The sequence below is a fragment of the Podarcis muralis genome, chromosome 2, assembly GCF_964188315.1.
Source record: "Podarcis muralis chromosome 2, rPodMur119.hap1.1, whole genome shotgun sequence".
Taxonomy (NCBI): Eukaryota; Metazoa; Chordata; class Lepidosauria; order Squamata; family Lacertidae; genus Podarcis; species Podarcis muralis.
Genome location: NC_135656.1, coordinates 51509773 through 51529508, shown reverse-complemented (window position 1 = coordinate 51529508; position 19736 = coordinate 51509773). Strand labels below are relative to the sequence as shown.

General features: G+C 42.4%; 1 protein-coding gene across 1 annotated transcript in view; it reads right to left on the bottom strand.

Annotated features, from left to right (window-relative positions):
• Positions 1-19736, bottom strand: part of ERGIC1 (endoplasmic reticulum-golgi intermediate compartment 1) — an 80936-nt gene that overhangs the window by 17098 nt on the left and 44102 nt on the right. The window contains exons 4-5 of the mRNA XM_028717724.2: positions 8145-8239; positions 6925-7049 (exon numbers count right to left, since the gene is read on the bottom strand). Of these exons, the coding sequence (XP_028573557.1) occupies positions 6925-7049; positions 8145-8239 (220 nt within the window). The remainder of the gene's footprint in view (positions 1-6924; positions 7050-8144; positions 8240-19736) is intronic.

Sequence of the window (19736 nt, the reverse complement as noted above, 5' to 3'; positions counted from 1 at the left end):
CTAAGCTGAATGATGGGGAACACAAGGCTAAGGCTGGCGACTTACATCATTTGGCCTCCAACATCTATTACAGAGCAATAAGGTTTTAAAACCTTACAATGCTTTCATCAAGGAAAGGGGTTAGTCACAGGCCAGATTCAATAATTGTCACAATAATCTACTCCCAGTCTAGAAGACTGCTATAATTGACCACTCACTCATCAAAGGCTCAGAGATCTGGAGAACTCTTGCCTCCTCCCCGAAATCAAATGAAATATTTGTCAAGCTCCACCTGAGGATCTACGGAGCTCCCACACGATGGCTGCAATTTTGCATCAGTTGCTGCACTACAGGAGTAATACTGATTCAAGATGATCACCCACTACATAGGCCTGAGCTCCTGGTTATGCACTCTAGTGCTAAGCTAGAAGGATGGTAAGCTCCACCCCCACCCACCCCAAAATAGGAAATGGCTGTGGGAAATATATCCTGTGCTAACATTACTTCTGATATAGAGCAGGATGCCCTTCTTGCATTGGTCCTGTGAATCATTCCCATCTACACATCCCATCACCAAGAGAACTGCCATGAAGCTGCACCCACATTTCATCTTCAAACAAGCACCTTTGTTAACAAGATGGTGAAATACTGCCACCACCCAGTTCTTTGTGCTGCAGTTCTTAGACGTTTTAAATTCCTAAGACTCTTGTCTAGCACAAAGACCTTTGGCTCTCCTTAAACTACGATTTATGTTCTTCGTTACATCCCTCATTTCAAGATGCTTTGTCCCTGATCTTCATGACAGCTTCATGTCTATGACAGCTGTAGGGAAAGTCTTCTGGCCCACCGCCTCCAAGACCATGTGCCAAAACATGCAAGTATAGCCGCAGCTTAAATCCAAACAACCAGCCTGGCACGCGCTGAAGCAGCTGGAACTTCACACAACCTCTCCTTTTGCTCCAGCTGCCATAGGCTGGATTTGAAGGCAAAATAGTTAGGTCAGGGACAGAGAGATCTGTAATGGCCATTATCACCGGACGCCCTGGCAAGTGCCAAGAGGGCTCTTCAGCTGAAGTAGATTTTAAATGAATTCTTTTTTTTTTTTAATGACAATCAGGCTCCAGCTTTTACAGTGGCCCCTTCCCAAACATGCTTTTTCTTTACAAAATTTTAGTACACATAGTTCTTGAATGCACAGATTTCAGCTAAGAACTCTGGTTACCATGACAATTGTTAATTGTGATTAGATCACTCTGGGATCAGCAGCCTTTCAGGGTTTGTTACAAATGAAACTGCATCACAAAGCATTTTAAACAGAATCCCGTTCAAGCACTACTACAATAAGGAAGCAAGTAGAAGGGGCGACTGTGTGTGTTGGAGGGAGGCGTGCGTTCATCGTTTTTGGCTTCTCTACATCATGGAAACTGCTAGTTCACTGTCCTGCAAAGGGTGGAGCAAAAACTACATTGGAGATGGTCACAGTAAGTACCCACCATTGAAATAAATCTGATTTTGTATAGTTAGCTGCACTTTTATAGATTATATGATATCGTTTTATGGTACACTGCCCTGTATTCTCTTAGTAGAAGAGAAGAAATATTCATTCATTCATTCATTCATTCATTGCTGCTGCTGAGCCCAATGACTCATTGGGTGATAAGAGCAAGTTGCTCTGCATAGGACTCGTCCTCCTTAGCTCCATCTGGTCAAGGAACATAAGTGAACCTTGTGGAGAAGGGGAGATGCTTAGTAGAGTGTCTCACACCCCATCCTTGTGCAGCAGCTGCCCAACAGCCCCACAGCCCTAGCAACTAGGTCTTGCTGTCAAACAGTTGCTTCCACCACCATCCTTCTCGGTCGCCTACAGCCCAAGAAACAAAGGCGGAAACGGTATACTCAATTAAGTGTTAAAGCCCTTGTTCCTGGACCCACATGCTTCATGCCTCCAGCCAATCCCTTGCAATTTACACAGGAGTATAAAGCCAGCTCTCTGCTTCTCCCAGAGAGAACTGGACAAATTCCTGGCTTTACGCACTCTGGTCTTATGACTTCCATTAGCATGAAACCCAAAGTGGTCTAGGCACATTGAGATTTCTGAATCCCAAGGGTGGCAATCACACTCTGCTTTCACTCGTCCAATTTTGAAACTTCATTAAGATTAAGTAAGGAAGAGGGCAACAAGGTCCCACGGAATTATTAAAAACAGAAAGAGCCCAATGACTCCAAAAGCTCACTACTTCTGTCCTACTTACTAATAGCACAGTGATCTCAGTCTGCTTATGAGGAGGTAGCAAAGACAGTCAGCTTCCTCTCTGGACTCTGGTCGTAGAAGGGTCCAAGCTGCAATGGCAGATCTGCTTTTAAAGGCTCTCTCTCCTACCCTTGGAGGGAAGACCTCAGGCTCTTTCTGACCAATAACAGCCAGGGTCAGTTTGTCAGGTACATCACGCCTCTGTCAGGTATATTTTGTCAGGTACATCACATACCCTTTTTGCATTTGAATAAAGCTGGGGAGAACTCCAAACAGCTTGACACTTGAAAGAGAAAGAGGGATGCCTACCTGTGACCATATACTCACAAACACTCCACTATAGTATTCGCATCAACCAGTTCGCTAGGGTCTACATGTCACCCAAAGCCTGTCCATTCAATCTATGGGAATGCCAGCTCACTGTGCAGCCAAATTACCCATAAAGGGGCTTACATCATTTAAAGTATCCAAATCCAAAACATTAATACATCATTAATAACAACAAAGTCAGATCCAGCAACAATGTCATCATAAAACCACACACGTACACACAGAAATAAGGAGCTACGCTTTATGACAGGAGTGGCTAACATTTGGGGGGCCAAGGGCCTCACTGACGTATTGTCAATGCTCCAGGGGCCGCATTTCAAAGTGGGCATGGCCAAAGTGTAAAAGTGGGTTTCAGCTTTTCTTTTCTAGAACACAGTTTCGAGGTCTTGTGGATGGTCGCATAAACCTTGTGGCATCACAGAATCACACCAGGGGATCATGAGAGTGGTAAAAAAAATATTTTGGCATCACAGTGGGTTGCCTATAGGAGCTGTCAGGAGATATATATATATATATATATATTCATTTATAAGTTTTTTCTTAGAATCACTAATGGGGGGGAGGGAGCCTGAAGGCTACAAAAAGCTTTTGAGAGAGCTGTATGCAGCCCACAGGTTAGCCACCTCTGCTATGTGATCTTTCACTGAAGACTCTGGAGAAATAGAAGTTCTCTAAGGCTTGCTTAAGACACAAGGGATGTTTAATTCTGAAACCACTGAGGAGCATGCCACATTGCAAGTGCCCACCAGCCTGAGCACTTTCACCAGCAAACACTAAAGCAGGCTGACTGACACAGATCTAGGGTAGACAGAGGAGCTCCTTTAAGAACTGTTCTCCCAAATCATTCAGGGCTTTAAAAGGATAGTCCCATGACTTCCCAACGTGCTTGTCCCATCAGTATTTTCCCCCACCTCCAAATGTTACCACTACATTATTGTACAGACTTGCCCTACGGAAGTCAGAGCTCTGCTTCTAGAGAACATTTTCTACTCTTAACTGGTTCTCCTCGATGTATGTAGAAGAGATGCTGGACCTCAGGGGGAAAAGAAGAGTCATTTCCAAGTAGTTCTTAATGATCAATGTGGTTTTTGCTCTTAGGTTTCCTGGATGCTCGTCAGGGAACTAAAACTACTAATATTGTCCTGGAGGTCACCATTCAATATGGTCTCCATTTGGGGGGGCAGAAGTGGGTGGTGGAAACAGGTACTCCAGAAATGAGTTTATAAAGCTGTGATGTGTTGTACGATGTTGTTTGTAAACAAAGGTGATGTGGTCTCTTTTTTCCTTTTTTACTAACTCACTGAAATTCACCATGCATGCATTTCATATTGAATGCCATTTTATTTGAATAAAAAATTACAGGCTTGTGTGTGTGTGTGTGTGTGTGTGTGTGTGTGTGTGTATGTAATAAACAGCACTTTGAATCTGTCCCCCAAATACATGGACAACCAGCACAACTGATACAAAAACCAGCGGGATACATTCTTACCTCCTCACCATATTTTGAATCTGTTTATTTTGTACCTACAACATGGGGTAAGCAAGCAAATAGCTCCTTAACACCAGGGAATTACTCACAAACATAATGGGAAAGAACACATCTAATTGTATTGTCATTAAACCAAAGCAGCTGAAATCTAAGGTACTTCTCCTAACAAAATTCCCCACTCGAACCACCCAAAATAATACACAGCTGGAGGGGGTGAGGGATAAACCGTACTAAGGACACTTTTTCCTAGAAGTACAAAGAAAGCCTTAGACAGCAAATGTACAATCGAACGCAGGAGCTCTTTGTGTACTTTGTTATTATTTTAAGTATAAGGATTAAAAACTGCACAATCTACATAGACTCGCAAGTTGTTTTGCAGTTTGCTACGATGGCTGATGACTGACACACAAAAACAGCTGACAGGGGGGAAAGCAATCAAATAAAAACATTCACATATATTTTTGTACTGCAGCATAAGCAAGGGTAGGGCCTGCTTGTTATTTTTAGGTGTGCTCCAACATGAATTAGGAGGAAGAAGAAGCAGCAGGATTTTGTAGCCTGTGGTATAAAAATGAGGTGTGAATTAGGGTTACATCCTTATTATGCTAGCAGTCACACACTCCCTCTCCCCCACCCAAGTGAAGTCATGGACTGCCTTACATGGTCAGATTACCTAATGCTAGACACACCCGCCCAACAAAATGTGCACACCCCTTGCGGCTGGAAGAGAAACTTGGTCTCCACTGAGATGAGAGAAGAAACGCATCTCCCACACCATCCATCTCTCTCTCTCGCTCGCTCGCTCGCTTGCTGGCATTCCTCAACGGCTGAGCACCTCTTGGAACAGAAGGGAGTTTGTGCAGAGTTGGGCCACAGCCCTTTGCACTGCAGTGACTCACATGCTGGCTGTACAATGCTTTGGGAGGAGAAAAGAAAACACGCTGACACTCTGAGCTCATCAACAAACCACAAAGAACTCAGAAGTGTTTTCAGCTCCCATGTTTACCCATGCTCCACCCCATGGCAACATGTCAGTGCAGCATGACTTCCTCTTTCTAGAGTGGTTTTTGCCCCACAAATACGCACCTCTCTTTGCTGCTTTCCGTTCTAACTAGGGCTGCTGGTTTAGTCAGCTAAATAGCTAGATTAACTGATCTAAAATGTACCCTTGACTAAATCAGGCAACACATTTTCTAAGATGTGTCATTTTTAAAAAAAACAAAAATGTAAATATTTATGAAAACTATAGTAGCGGTTGGCATCTTAGAAAAGACTATTTCACACAAAAGTGGGTACACTTCTATAGTAGTGCCTGCTGTAATTGGCCACTGTTAGAATGGGCCCTTGGTATGATCCAGGAGCGATCTTTTACCGTATTTTTCGCTCCATAAGACGCACCTTTTTCCTCCTAAAAAGTAAGGGGAAATGTCTATGCGTCTTATGGAGCAAATGCACTGGGCGGCAGAGGGATCCCTCGGCTACCGCTGCAGTCGCGAGCTGACGGATGCCTCCGCAGCCGGAGCCATGGCTCCCGCCTGTCGCTCTCACTCTGCTGGCTTCTCAGCGAAGTGGGATGAGGGACGGAAGGGGCCTCCTCCCGCTTCGCTAGGAAGCCAGAAGAGAAGCCAGACGTGCTGCGCTGCTCTGCTAACAGCAGAGAAAAAATGAGAGCCATGCAGCGCCTCTTGCTCTTCTGGCTTCATAGCGAAGTGGGAGGAGGGACGGAAGGAAGCAAGCAAAGCGAGAGCCGCTTACATGGCTTTTGTCCCGCTTTGCGCAGCTCTCACTTTGCTTGCCCATCTTTCCTCCCACCTCGCTGTAAAGCAAGCGAAGCACCTGTCCCGGTGCCTCCTCCTCCTCTTTTACAGGGAGGCGGGAGGAGGGATGGGCAAGCAAAGTGAGAGCTGTGCAAAGCGGGACAAAAGCCATGTAAGCGGCTCTCACTTTGCTTGCTTTAAAGGAAGAAAAGCGAGAACCGCTTACATGCTCTGCACAGAAATTTGTTTTTCTTGCTTTCCCCCGCTAAAAACTAGGTGCGCCTTATCGTCAGGAGCATCTTACGGAGAGAAAAATACGGTATGTTCTTTTCACACATACATACACTAGCCTTTGCCAAGCTAGTGCCCTCCAGATATTCTGAACTACAGCCATGCTGGCTGGGGCTGAAGAGGGCTGTAGTCTAGAACATCTGGCGGGCATCAGGTTGGCACAGGCTCAGCTACCCAAATACACACATTTTTCTCTTCAATGTAATTGTTTATGCATATGGTAATTCATGCAGATTTAAAAATCAATCAAATAAAACTCAACTCTTATTCAACTAAAATTTCTTTACTTTGGTAGCAGTAGTTCTTTGTTACTGCTTTTTGAACTACATCCCACGATTTACGTACACAAAGATTAGCACAAGAACAATGGCATTTGCTAGCAGGTAGACACACCAGCCAGTCATTTCCAAATAGCAGAATGGTGCATTTTTTGCCAATAGGTGCTCTGGTTCTCCATTTCAAGACTGGGCTGCTGTGTTTATTCATAATTAGATTTACTTCCAGAAAAACATTCTAATTTGCTGCCAGAAATAGTAATCTGGGAGATCTACTGACACACACAATTCCCCTTACCATGACTGCATTAACATTCTGGTTCCTTGAAACAAGACATAAATATAGAACCCTCGTTTATCCTGGAACAGTGCAGGCTGCCTCAGTTGTTCCCACAATGTCCTGCAGTGTATTCGGGGGGGGGGGGGATCCGTACCTTTAGACCTGGCTATGTAACCCTCCCAGCTCTCACAGCAATGCAGCACCCAGAGACTTCACAACAATTTATTGTCAAATTTGCCAACATTTCCCCAGCATGGGTTATTCCAACTTGCCTTGTTAATGCTAAAATGGCCCTCGAATCTGCACCCATCCCCATTATTCAGAGGAATTTTCATCGATTTGTCAATGTGGCCAACTTCATGTCTTCCCATTTCATCTTGGATATCCAGACCAATCACTATGTGTTTAGGAATCAGGGAGAAAGCGGGAAAAGAATGGGAGTGTTAAAAATAACATACTACAAAGAAGGATACATGAATCATTATTAAGATACCTTTCTGATATTTTAAGAATTAGAATACAAATAAAATTATTTAATTAAGTCAGCAGTTAAGCTAATCAGAAAGCACAATCATCAGCAAGTTTCTCTTATCTCCCAAGTACTCCTTTAGTCATATATGGGCTCTGTTATCAGATGATTTGCAGATCTCCTCGTCTGAACTCAATAAGTACTCTAGGTGAATTGCATTATTAAGTATTTAGTGATTTGTTCCTAGGATATAGGTATCAATCCTTCTCTCCTGCTGCCTCTCATAGCAAGGTACGGGCCTTTTCTGTGGTGGCTCCTCATTTGTGGAGTGTTCTCCCCAGGACGCCTCACCTGGCACCTTCATTACATATCTTTAGGTGCCAGGCTAAAGTGCTTCTCCTCCACCAGGCCCTTGGCTGATTAACATCCTATGTCCTTTACAATGGGGGGGGGGTGTTATTGGTTTGTTTTTACTTTTGTTCTTATTTGTGTTATGTATTTTGCGTTCTCATTTTATGGTTTTTTGTTGTGAACCGCCCTGTGATGTTTGGATGAAGGGTGGTGTACAAATTTAATAAATAATTTCAATAATAACAAACAGCAAAAACAAAAACAGCAGCAACAGGAGCATAATAGGGACAGGTTAAAACAGTTCAGCTAATGTTTTGTAAGGCCTGGGAAAAGAAAGTTTAATGAAGGATTTCTGCCTGTTGCCAGAAGACAGGTCCTAGGTGAGTCCCCCTGGGGAAGAATGTTCCAAAAATGCTTTTCTTTTACCTTAGGGACTATGTCACTTTAATACAGTGCCTTATACGCCATTGCCCAAATAAGTGTTTAGTAATAGCGGAAAGCAGCCATTCATAAAAGCAAGAATGCACACTAAAGAGGACATTTTCTTCTTTTTTCCTAGAAAAAGAATGGAAATGATTCATAGCAATCTGAACGTATTTTGAATTATGAAGCCAACATAGTGGTTACTCAACCACTACTGGCAAACACAGCCGCAAAAAAAGATGTACTCACATTCACAGTGCAGATTCGGCAAACTGATGTTCAAATTTACTTCTATTTTACCACCACTCGTTTTGTCTGGATCATCCACGTAGAGCTCGTTAACACTGCAGGGGAGAGGAAGGTAGGTGGTTTCATTTTAGACAGAATAGTACAAAAACCATTATTTGCGAGAGACAGGAAGAGGAAATCTCCACAGAAAGAGAACAAAGAGGGCTTTGCTGTAACATTGGTCATACAAGCTTCAAAGCCACATCATTCTTTAAAAAAACAACAACAAACAAACAAATCCTCCAAAAAGAGATATACAGTGGTACCTCGGGTTACATATGCTTCAGGTTACAGACTCCGCTAACCCAGAAATAGTACCTCGGGTTAAGAACTTTGCTTCAGGATGAGAACAGAAATCGTGCTCCAGCGGCAGCGGAGGCCCCATTAGCTAAAGTGGTGCTTCAGGTTAAGAACAGTTTCAGGTTAAGAACAGACCTCCAGAACGAATTAAGTTCTTAACTCGAGGTTCTACTGTACAATGAAGAACTGCAGATCCAAAAGTAATTTAAAGGTATCTTTAGTCAGGGAGAGGGGTATGGGTTTGAATATACAATGGTGTTAAACATAAAAAATGTTACCACAAAGCCCTCCTTACCAGCCCAAGTAAAATTAAATGCTTTATAAATGAAATAATAATGTCAGGTGTAATATTGCCTCAATCAAAAGTCAGAACATACAGTAACAGAAGTGAGGCCCAAGATGATGACATTTTAGCCACTGAACTAGAAGGTCAGAGTGACACTCTTCCCTTGGCTCTCTGTGAAAAACTGTACCTGAAATTACTGTTTTCATATTACTTAATTGCAAGTCCAGCCTTGAATGACCTCTTCCATTTCAATTTTGGAATTATTAATTGAGCTAAGAGATCCTTGTGGAACATTTCTGGCCTGCCAGCATATAAATGGAAAAGGGACAATCTTATATATGGTCCTCAAACTAAAAAGGTGCAGAGTGTACACTTTGTCCCCCCCCAAAGTAGCCATACACACTTGACATATCTAAACAGGAAGGAAGAGGGACTGCATCCACAGACCCACCCACCCAAGAATCAGAAGAGCCAGTGTGGTATAGTGGTTAGAGCGCTGAGCAAGGACCTGGGAGACCAGGGTTCAAATCCCCATTCCGTCATGAAGCTCTCTGGGTGAACTTGGGCCAGTCACTCTCTCTCAGTCTAACCTACCCCACAGGGTTGTTGTGAGGATAAAAGTGCAGAAGAGAAGAAGTGCTTGCATCGCCTTAAGGCAGGCATCCCCAACCTTTGGCCCTACAGATGTTTTGGACTACAATTCCCATCATCCCTGACCACTGGTCCTGTTAGCTAGGGATCATGGAAGCTGTAGGCCAAAACATCTGGAGGGCTGCAGTTTGGGGATGCCTGCCTTAAGGTCTCTGGAGCAAAGGTAGGATATAGATGTAAAAATAATTAATAAATAAATAAGCTGGAACAGATCCAACTCGTAGAGGGGATGCAATCAGGAGACACAATCCTGCTCAGCCCACCAAGACCTCCATATTCTCAGAAATGAAGAGGCTTGATGTACATTCATGGAATTCCAATGCTTAATTCTGTGCAAATATTTCCTCTTAAGACAAAAAATAGACTTTAAGTATGACAGGCCATAACTCTTACTGGTAAATATCTATATTTAGTTTTAAAATGAAAATATGCATAGGAACTATAACAGTAACATGAATGAATTAAACCTATAAACACCTAACAAACTAACAATAACAAATACATGATGCATTAACATAGAGAGCTACAATTACAATATATAAAGGATTCGATTGGTATAGCATGAAGTACCCAGAAAATGAGAAATGATAACCAATTAGCATAGAAGTGAAGATCTGAGTGATGCACCTATTCCCAACACAGTCATCCTGGGTCACACCTTCTTTCCAGCAGGTCTTTCTCCATTTCACTTCTGCCTGTTACTACCACTCCCTTCATTCACTCATGGCAATTACCGGTATGTCTTTTTCAATTTATCTGACTTTGACCTTTTCCTCGCTGCATCTTTCACATTCATTCCTGACGACAGCTTCTGCTTTCAACAGGGGTTTCCAAATCTTGTCACAGAGAACCCTTTGTAAGTTGAGGAAATAAATACCCATGCCTTCTTATGTGTAACCAACACCAATGAAATGTATCGTGTCTTAAAATTAATTCTATTTCTCCACACACCCATGTGAAAGGTAGCAGCTAAGGGAAATGAGATCAGGGGAAACAAAAGCTTTGTAAACACAAAACAAAACAGAGAATGGTCACATTCTTTTCCAGCACTTACTCTGACTAGAGCAGGTAGCTAAAAATCTCCATCTCCTGACCTAATGAATACATACTGAGAAAACCAGGAAGGGCCTCATACTCGTCCGGCCATTTTTCGTACCTTCTAAGGTGGCCCACCTCACACTTCAATAAGTTGAACAAAGTGCAGAAAATGGACCACAATGCTTAATGAATAATGGAAGCAAGTTTGCAGTGGAATAGTTGACAGAAGCTGGGGGTGTTTGGCTAAAGTGTTTTCCCTGTTCGTGGAGGGCGCATTCCTCTTACTTTAGAGAGAGGGTCAGAATTTCTGATTGAGTAACAGGTCACACTACAAGTTTTGTGAGGAAGATCATTAGTGTCAGGTGAACAAGTTCAGGAGCCTGCTACGTTACTTCAGTTGGCTGCCTCACCTTCGCACAAGCAAACATATAACCAATCCCTCTTAAATTTAGCCCGAAGAGCTATTGGTAAGCATTGCTCAACTTATTTTTTGAGTGATTAATAAGCATGACATGGGGTGGGGGTGGGGAACATGTCTGCTCACGGATGACCTAGTTTGCTGTTCCCTCACTACAGCTGTATGTTCTGATACAAAGAATTAAGCCTTCAAAATAATTTCTCATCGGCTGATTATGTAGTCCTCCAGATTAAGTAACACTGTCCTTCCAGATCCCAGGAGTGATGTCAACCAGGACAAGCATTAATCCTCATTAGCAATGTACCTCTCTGAACTCAAGAAGTGCTTCCTGTGGGATACCCGTTTGCCAGACAGCCTGTTTCATAACAAAGCCTTGCTGCTTCCTTCTCATCTCTTCCTAGATCTATGAAATCAAAGCCACACCCATCCTGTCAGTTACATTCTGTTTATTAAAAAACAAAACAAAAAACAGCCTCTCAAAACTCACTCCAAGGCAGTCCAGCATTGCAGGTTTGACATTTATATTACTAGTGAATACAGGTAGCCAAGTCAACCTTAAGTGGGAAGCTTGTGTCAATCTGTAGTGTTCTTCAGGAACCTGTTTTGTGATTTGGTCTTTCTTTCTTTCTTTCCCACAAACATCTATAAAACTTCAAGTGAGGTAACAATACAGCGCTAGTGCAGTTTAGTGCTTTGCTGCAGAGACTATTAACTCTTTCCTTTTTTAAATTTTTTGACAGTTCCTCAGCTGGTAGCACGTATCCTCCTTCTCCTACAAGATCTTCTTTTCACCTGGAAAGGTGTCCCTTGGGACCTCAAATTCCTCTTAAATCTCAGTGCTGGGTCCCTATTTGTCCTAAATCCCATGTACCCTAGTTAGTGCCCCAGAAGCTCTCTTTGGGTGCCCAGATTGTATGAGAAGAGATTTATTGGGGGGCAGGGAGTGATTAGTGGTTTTGGAAGATATCCTGCAAGTTTTGGAATTCTCCAGCACTGTACAGAAATTCAGAATTTATTTTTTTAAAAAACACCTTTGATGTTACCCATTCAAAGCAACCAAGAAAGCTGAAATGTGCAACACTGTTTTGGAGGGGTCACTTTCTGTCAGCTTGTCTATGCTGAGCCACCACAGGAACTGCAAAGGAAGAAAAAAGTTGTAGGCACCAGGGGGAGGCAAGCATCCAGGACTTGCAGCCAGTACTTCAGATAAATGGGAAAAAAAGCATTTCCCCCATGTGGCAGAAGCGTTAAAAACTTAACATTTGTTGGGGCCAACTCAAACAAGACTGGGGCTTGATGCTCAGTGAACTTGCACTGTACAAGGAGCTTTCAGGGACAGTCTGGCCAGACCTACAAATTACATAAGCAGCAGCTGCAGAGAGGGGTTTAGGTGAGAGAGGAGTTTGCCCCAAGAAGGAGAGGCTGATTCCTGAAATGAGGCCTCTGTGAGAGATATTTTGGGATAGCAGTCAACTCAAGAGAATTTGCACATATTTTTCTTCTTCAGTCACATTAAAGGATTTCAACACATCTAAATCTCATCATCTTTCAAAAGCAGAGGGGGAAAAAGAAAGTCTGACTAACGCCTTGTTGTTTTAATGTTTTCAAACACATTTGCAGCACAGTCTAGTTCTTCTATTTTCTAATCACTACCTATCAAATTCCTCCTAATCCTTTCCCTCATTGATGTTAAGAATAACACTTTTAGTAAGAATGTTCTCTAAAGCTTCTTCACTGACCCCCACCTTCCAATCCCACCATTAAATATGAGTAAAAATTGCCATCCAACACCACTTAATCTCAGGCTACCCAAGTGTCTCAAATACATTTTCTATTGTTCCTTCCCACCCTTCATAATTCTTGCAATTGTAGTTTCCTGCATCTCCATTCCTCATTCACTAAGAGAGGGGTATGCCTGACACAGAGGCCTTAGTTTCCAGGCCTAGGTTTGGAACAAGAGGCAAGTTCTTTTTTTAACAGCAGTGTTGCTTTGCTACTTAAAAATGCATGCTGTCTCAAACATATTTGCTACTTCCTCGTTTTAAAAAGTCATTGCTCATTGCTCAAATCAAGAATGTAAAAAACAGACTGGACAACTAAGAAAGGAAGTATAGTTCTCAGACCGGTACAAAAGAAAATGGAGGTCAGACGTCAACATTCATCTGAGTCAGTCATCATAATTGGCACCATAGCACACAGACTTCCACTTCCTGTTAACCCACACAAACACACACAGAAGAGGATGAATGGCATAACCCAACCACTTCACAATCTTGCAACACCTTTCATTATAGTATCTCAAAAGTGTTAAGTGAGCATTAATTAAGCTGATGAAGCAGCCAGACCAATACGGTTATCCTTACTTTAAAAGTCTGGCATAAGAAGAAGCAAAAGCCAAGTTATTTGCCCAAGGTCTGCCAGACATACCATTAGGAAAGCAATACAGGAGACAAATGCCATCATTTCTTTCAAGCCATGAAATCACACTCCCTCAACTAGAACAATTGACACTCACTTTAAACCAGCAATTTTCAAACAGTGTTGAAGGAATTCTTTAGTGTTGCAGAAGCGTCTTAGGGGTTCTTCACCCCAGAAATTAGTGCTGCTGGATAAGCCACCCTAAAAGTTAGCTTGCCTACTATTATTGATTCCCCCCCCCCCTGCAATGCGCAGCAGCATGAGACAGTAGTGTATGTTCTAGGGCATACTCTCCATTTACACAGGTGACACCAGGGAGCAATGTGCCCTAGAATCCTCCAAGAGAGACATGTAATGGTTCTTTGGTCGACAAACCATCATGGAAAGTTTGCAAACTACTACCACAAGATACCAGGCTGCATTCACAGGAACCAAAACGGAGATTCATGCAAGAAGAAAAGGCAGCCCACACCCCATGATCTAAAATCATTCTGCCTCATACCCTGTGTTTATTGTGCAAAAGCACAAGCTCATTGGAGGAGATGGTCTAGGAAGAAGTCTGGCACTGGCCTCCTTCATGAACACTGCACCATACCTGCAATCTCTTCCCCAACAATTTTATTTGTAACACATAACAGTGATTTTATAGCAATGCATTGGTACAGTTATCTTGCCTGATAACTCCTTTTTGCAAAAGCCAAACCTAGCTACTTCATGATCACGTGCAACAGTTGCTTCCTAATCTTATCCCATATTTTCTGCACACATTCTTCCCACCACCCTGCCTTTGCACAAATCACTGCATTTTTTAAATTATGCACAGCAGAGGCGTACCAAGGCTCACTGCACCCTTTGCAAGGAGCTGTATTGGTGTCCGCCCACCCCATCCTTTGTGCCCTTGCCAGAGGAGTCTGTGCACCTCACACAGCTACCCAGAGCAGCAGAGGAGAGGCCCAGGGAGTGTGTGGTTGGTCAGGCAGGCTCCAAGCCATTCCTAGCCAGAGTGGAGAGGTGCAATTTTTGTACCCCCCTGGGCCTGGCTCCTTGGCAAGGGCCAACCCGGCCAACCTCAAAAATCTTAACTGTGTAAGTTTGCAGACCTAGATGTTCATTTATTCCATCTCACACAAAAATGAAGTTGCTGCAGAGGAACCTACTATCGCCATGCATCCTCAACTGTAACCTAATGACAAGCACACCAAAGGAACTAATTATTTAAAAGATGTGCATGGAATAAACACTAGATTTTAAAACAGATATGCAAGAACCTGTTGTGCTCTTTATCCTCTTTGCTATGACAATTCTCGACTGAGTGAATTACTTGCAGCCGCAGATTTGCACACAATCTGCACCAACTAAACTACTTTGCAATGGACCATTGGCTTTCTCTTTTTAAAAATACAGTGGCTGCTAGGTCACTCACAATTATGTAACTAGCAGCAACAAGGTGCTCCTAATACCAAAAAGAGCTGTGGCGCTATCTCATCTTATGCCATTCTCACAGCAAATCTGCAAATTTTGCTACCACCCCACTGTGTAGCTATCAATTAGTTGCGGCATACACTCGGCTAATTACTTCATTCCTCCTTAATTGACAAATGTATGGAAAGACTCTTTAAGTCACTTCTGCAGAGTATTAATTAGGTCAAAAAGTACGTGGCTATTTTCTCACCAGTTATACTATTACAATAACAACAGCCAGCAGTTAGGCTACAGAACTGGGTTAACTATGAAATAGGTTATTTGATTTATGGTGCATCAGCAAGATGACGCAGGGTAGGCCGTTAAAAATTACAAGGAGTGCCTACTGATGGCTCTCAACCTGCCACCAATCCTGCCCAGGAAATGCCAAAGGCATTTAACACTTACAGCTGTATTTCCCTAACCACGTGAGTCACTCACTTAGTGGGACAGGGTACCTGTTTGTGACTGTCAACTTCGCAAAAATCCAAATGTGGAACATTGACCTCATTTCCTTTATCCGTCCTTGGAGTCAGAGCGCTCATCATCATCCTTGTGGGGTTTTTTTTTTACATGTCAATGGAAAATAATAGCTCTGAAGGAAAAAGTTTCCTTTGGAACATGCTCACAAATACGTTTTTAGAAACCTTCAATCAAAATCTTTCACTTTGATCCTTTCAAAATTTGGGTATTTAATCTCAGCTCTGGGACAATTAGAAAAAACAGGAATATTTAATAGGGGAGTTTTCTTTCTACTAGGGATGGAGGGGGGCGGTATTCCGAAGTGGGTTCACCAGTCGAAACTTGTAAGGGAAAAAAAGGATAGCTGACCCTCATGGGATCCCTGAGACCCCAGCAGTTGCATTTCTAACTATTTGGAGTTATTATCTGTTGCTGTTGTTGTTATTTTTAAATAAAACAAATGAATAGTTTTTGTTTTTAAAAAACAGCCCTTAGAGCACTTTGTAAAATTGCAGGTAGTTTGATAGTAGGATTGTGTGCAGATTTAGAAAAGGAAAAACAAATTAATATGGAAATGGGACAGAACAGACACACAAAAGCAAGGCATACTGAACTCTTGACTGATCCGGTCATCCTACTTTCTACCCTCAGAGAACCAGGATTTAGGTTTGGTCAATGTCTGGATAAGAGATTACTTGGGAACCCTATGCACACCACTCTGCGTTTCCTGGAAGAAAAGTTAGATTTAAGTGTAACAACAAAAGAATAAATTCTTTTAACAAAGCCCTGTTGAAATATCTGTCAATTTCTACCTCCCCTTAGTAAGGCATACGGGGTTACCATTTCAGAGATTCATCAGTGGATACCACTTCTGGTAAGGATGCATTAATGTCCCCCAATGTATGTTCACTCTAGAGAGGACTGATCCTTTAAACACACTCCACGCAATCACACATCAAATGGATATGTGAAGTGCCTGCTGTTGCTACTCAGCTTCCTTCACCCGCAAGCACCAAAATTTATCTGGTAGAAGAAGGTGGAGGCACCAAAGGTCAGGGGGTTCACTGAAGAGGTAGAGGCCAAGTGATGGTCACCATCACTTACTTTCTCCTGTCCCATATAAATTTGTAGGCTTTGGGTGAGTAGGACACAGAAAGGGCAGCTCAACCAATACCTACCAGCAAATAGCCTACTTTTAACAGCTCTACTCTTTTAAAGGAGTTCACATACTGGACACTTAATCCCCATTCTGAAAGCTGGATAAATGCTAGTCAACCAGAATAGTATTGCAGCAGAGCCAGGGGTTGAACAACTGGAGCCCTAGTGCATCTCTCTACCATATCCTTTCAGATACAAACTACTAGGTGCTTATAGAAATAATGTTATCGTAAAAGTTACTAATGAAGTTGAAACCCATTCAAGGACATGCACAATGGAGAGAAGGGAAATCATGCCATAAGTAAACTTAAATTTTTACTGCAATAATAAAATGGGGCAAACATAACAATTCTGCAGGGGCTCAGGCTCAAAAGCATACTATCTCAGTATTGTTGGTAGAGTTATGCCCCATGCTTCCTACAGTGGATGCAGAGAATATGTGGTTGTTAAGATCAGTACCAGTGAAGTGAGCAAAAGCAGACTCCAGATCAAATAGCATGGGTTCTAGCAGATCTCAATCCTACTCCAAAAATTCTGTGGTCCATACCAAAATCTGCTAGGTTTTATTTAGTTATATTTAGAACATTTCTTATCCCATTTTTCAGCTCAAAGGCTCTCAGTGCTGTTAACAAAGAAGCTTTGTTTTGAGAAGTGGTATCCTAGCATCCTTCTTCGAGACTTTTGGCATGCCTGCTGCACATTCACCTGGGGCTGAAACATTTTTCATGCTTGTTCTACTTACACTAAGAAGCCTTATACATCTCCACAATACTTTTGAACTTTCTGCACAAAGCCTGCTGCATTTGTACATTGTGTTTTAACCCTTGTGGGCCAATCCACATTCACAAGAATATCTGAGCACCAGATAACATTAAATTATTGGGGGAGGGCAGGCATCACACCAGGTAAAATTGAGATTCAGCCAATATAATTTCCAAGGAAATCCATTGCTTGGGGCCAGGAAAACAGAATTCTATGTGTGGAGTTTACAAATGACTAGCATTCAACAATCAGTGGCCTATACATGCCTCTGGCTTAAACCTCTGGATCTCGCAATAGCGTAGCTATTCCCACATTACCACACTTCACAACAGTGTTGCTTTGGGGGAATGTCTTCTCTGATTGCACAATAACAAACACACCAAAGGAGTCGCAATAGAATAGCCAGTACCGGGAAAACAGGTTGAGTTTCCTCAGTGCACAACTGCATAATAATTTGAACTATGAACAAGCCTAACTTTTTGATTAGCGATATGAAAGAAAAATTTGCCTGGGGAAGATTACACAGTTGCGAAAGGCAGAGCAGAAAGCCTGCAGGGTAAGAATACTAGGCCAAGTAACGATCTATCCTTACTGTTTTCTACAAGTGCCTTACTATTAGCCAAGCTTCACAATACTCTCGTGATATCGGTCATTGTGCTTTCTCCTTTCTTCCTACAGATGTGAGACATGGAATGAGTTGGGGGATTGGCAAGGCTGATATTCCAAACTACAATATACTCGTTAGTCTTTCCAATTTTCATTCCAGTTGCAAAAAGATCATATGTACCAATAAAATGCCAAGGTTTCCTAGAGGGACATGCAGTAAAATGTGCCCAGCGACAACTACAATAGATTTGCCAAATTCCTAGACACTGCCTTTTTGTCTCGGAGCCGAATTACCAGATGCCAAGCTCAGCCTCACACTTACTTTCAACTGCCTTCAAAACATATCCAATGCAGTTTGTTACATTATATGCTGGAACTTCATTAAACTGGGACTAAGAATAGGGTGGGACGCAGGTGGCGCTGTGGATTAAACCACAGAGCCTAGGACGTGCCAATCAGAAAGTCGGTGGTTCGAATCCCCATGACGGGGTGAGCTCCAGTTGCTCGGTCCCTGCTCCTGCCAACCTAGCAGTTCGAAAGCACGTCAAAGTGCAAGTAGATAAATAGGTACCGCTCCGGCAGGAAAGTAAACAGCGTTTCCGTGCGCTGCTCTGGTTCGCCAGAAGCCGCGTCATGCTGGCCACGTGACCCGGAAGCTGTATGCCGGCTCCCCCGGCCAATAAAGCGAGATGAGCGCTGCAACCCCAGAGTCGGCCACGACTGGACCTAATGGTCAGGGGTCCCTTTACCTTTACTTAAAAACCAAAAAGGAGTATCGCCTCTGAAACACACTATTATACAAATACAAAATAAAAATAAAATGCAGTATTTATTTGGAAATCAGAAAAACATACAGTACAGCACCTTCTTACTGTATTTATTTCAGCCATAATCAAGCCCCAAATGAGTAGGATCTCTCAGAGGCTTGACATCACAGTTTATCCCTTCAAGTGCTCTTTTCTAGGAAAATTCATCAATGCCTAATAGCCAAAGAATTATGTGTCACGGGAAACAAAGTGAACTCATCATGATAAGGACTGGATGCCAGTGAGTAACGTGTTACCCATGATGGATTCATTTATGTTAAATGTCACTGATGGAACCTAATTTTGGTTTTGTAGGAAGAGAACTTGAAGGTGGAAGTCAACAAATTAAAATCTAAAGAACTAACATGATTTGGGGTTTAGTTTTTGTTTTAAAAAATACATATTTCAAATAATTTATTACAATATGTATGTTACTGCAGAACAGCCACATTTGGCAGTATTCTATAACCCATGATCAACATCAAAACTATATGCCCAATTCCCAGCCCCCAGAAATATTGAAGAAGGACCTAATAGGACAGAAGTGCTCTTCTGCTTTCAGCCTATCTATCCTTGTCAACCAGAATATATTATTTTGTACTCCAGTGTTTCTCTCGGTTTTTCAACATGATTGATTGATAATTCAGTTCAGTTTCAATAAGTCTGTACTGTCCCCAGATATGCTGACCCTCAAAATATATCCAACAAGACTAAGGTCATCTGTTAAGTAAAATAATCTACATTGAATTAACTGTCAAACCCTGCTTCAGAATACCAAACTCCAGCACTTCTGATTCAACTTCAGGTCTGATGTTTTCCTCCCTCCTTCTGAATTTCAGAAAATATCACACACCCCTCCAGATAGACAACAAGTTTGTGTCAGCAACACACATCTTTATCAGACAATGGGTTTGCCTAATCCAGGAGTTAGCAACCATTTTGAACCAGTAGGCACCTGTTGAATTTTGAGAAAGTACTGTGGGCAGCAGTCACAAAATGGCTGCCATGGGGGCATGGCATAAGACAAAATTAGGGAGTACAGTGGTTCCTTGGTTTAAGAACAGCTTAGCTTATGAACAACTTTGATTAAGAACGATGCAAAACCGGAAGTAGGTGTTTTGGTTTGTGAACTTTGCCTTGGAAGCAGAAGATGTTCCGCTTCCTGTTGAGTGTGTTCCATTTGTAAA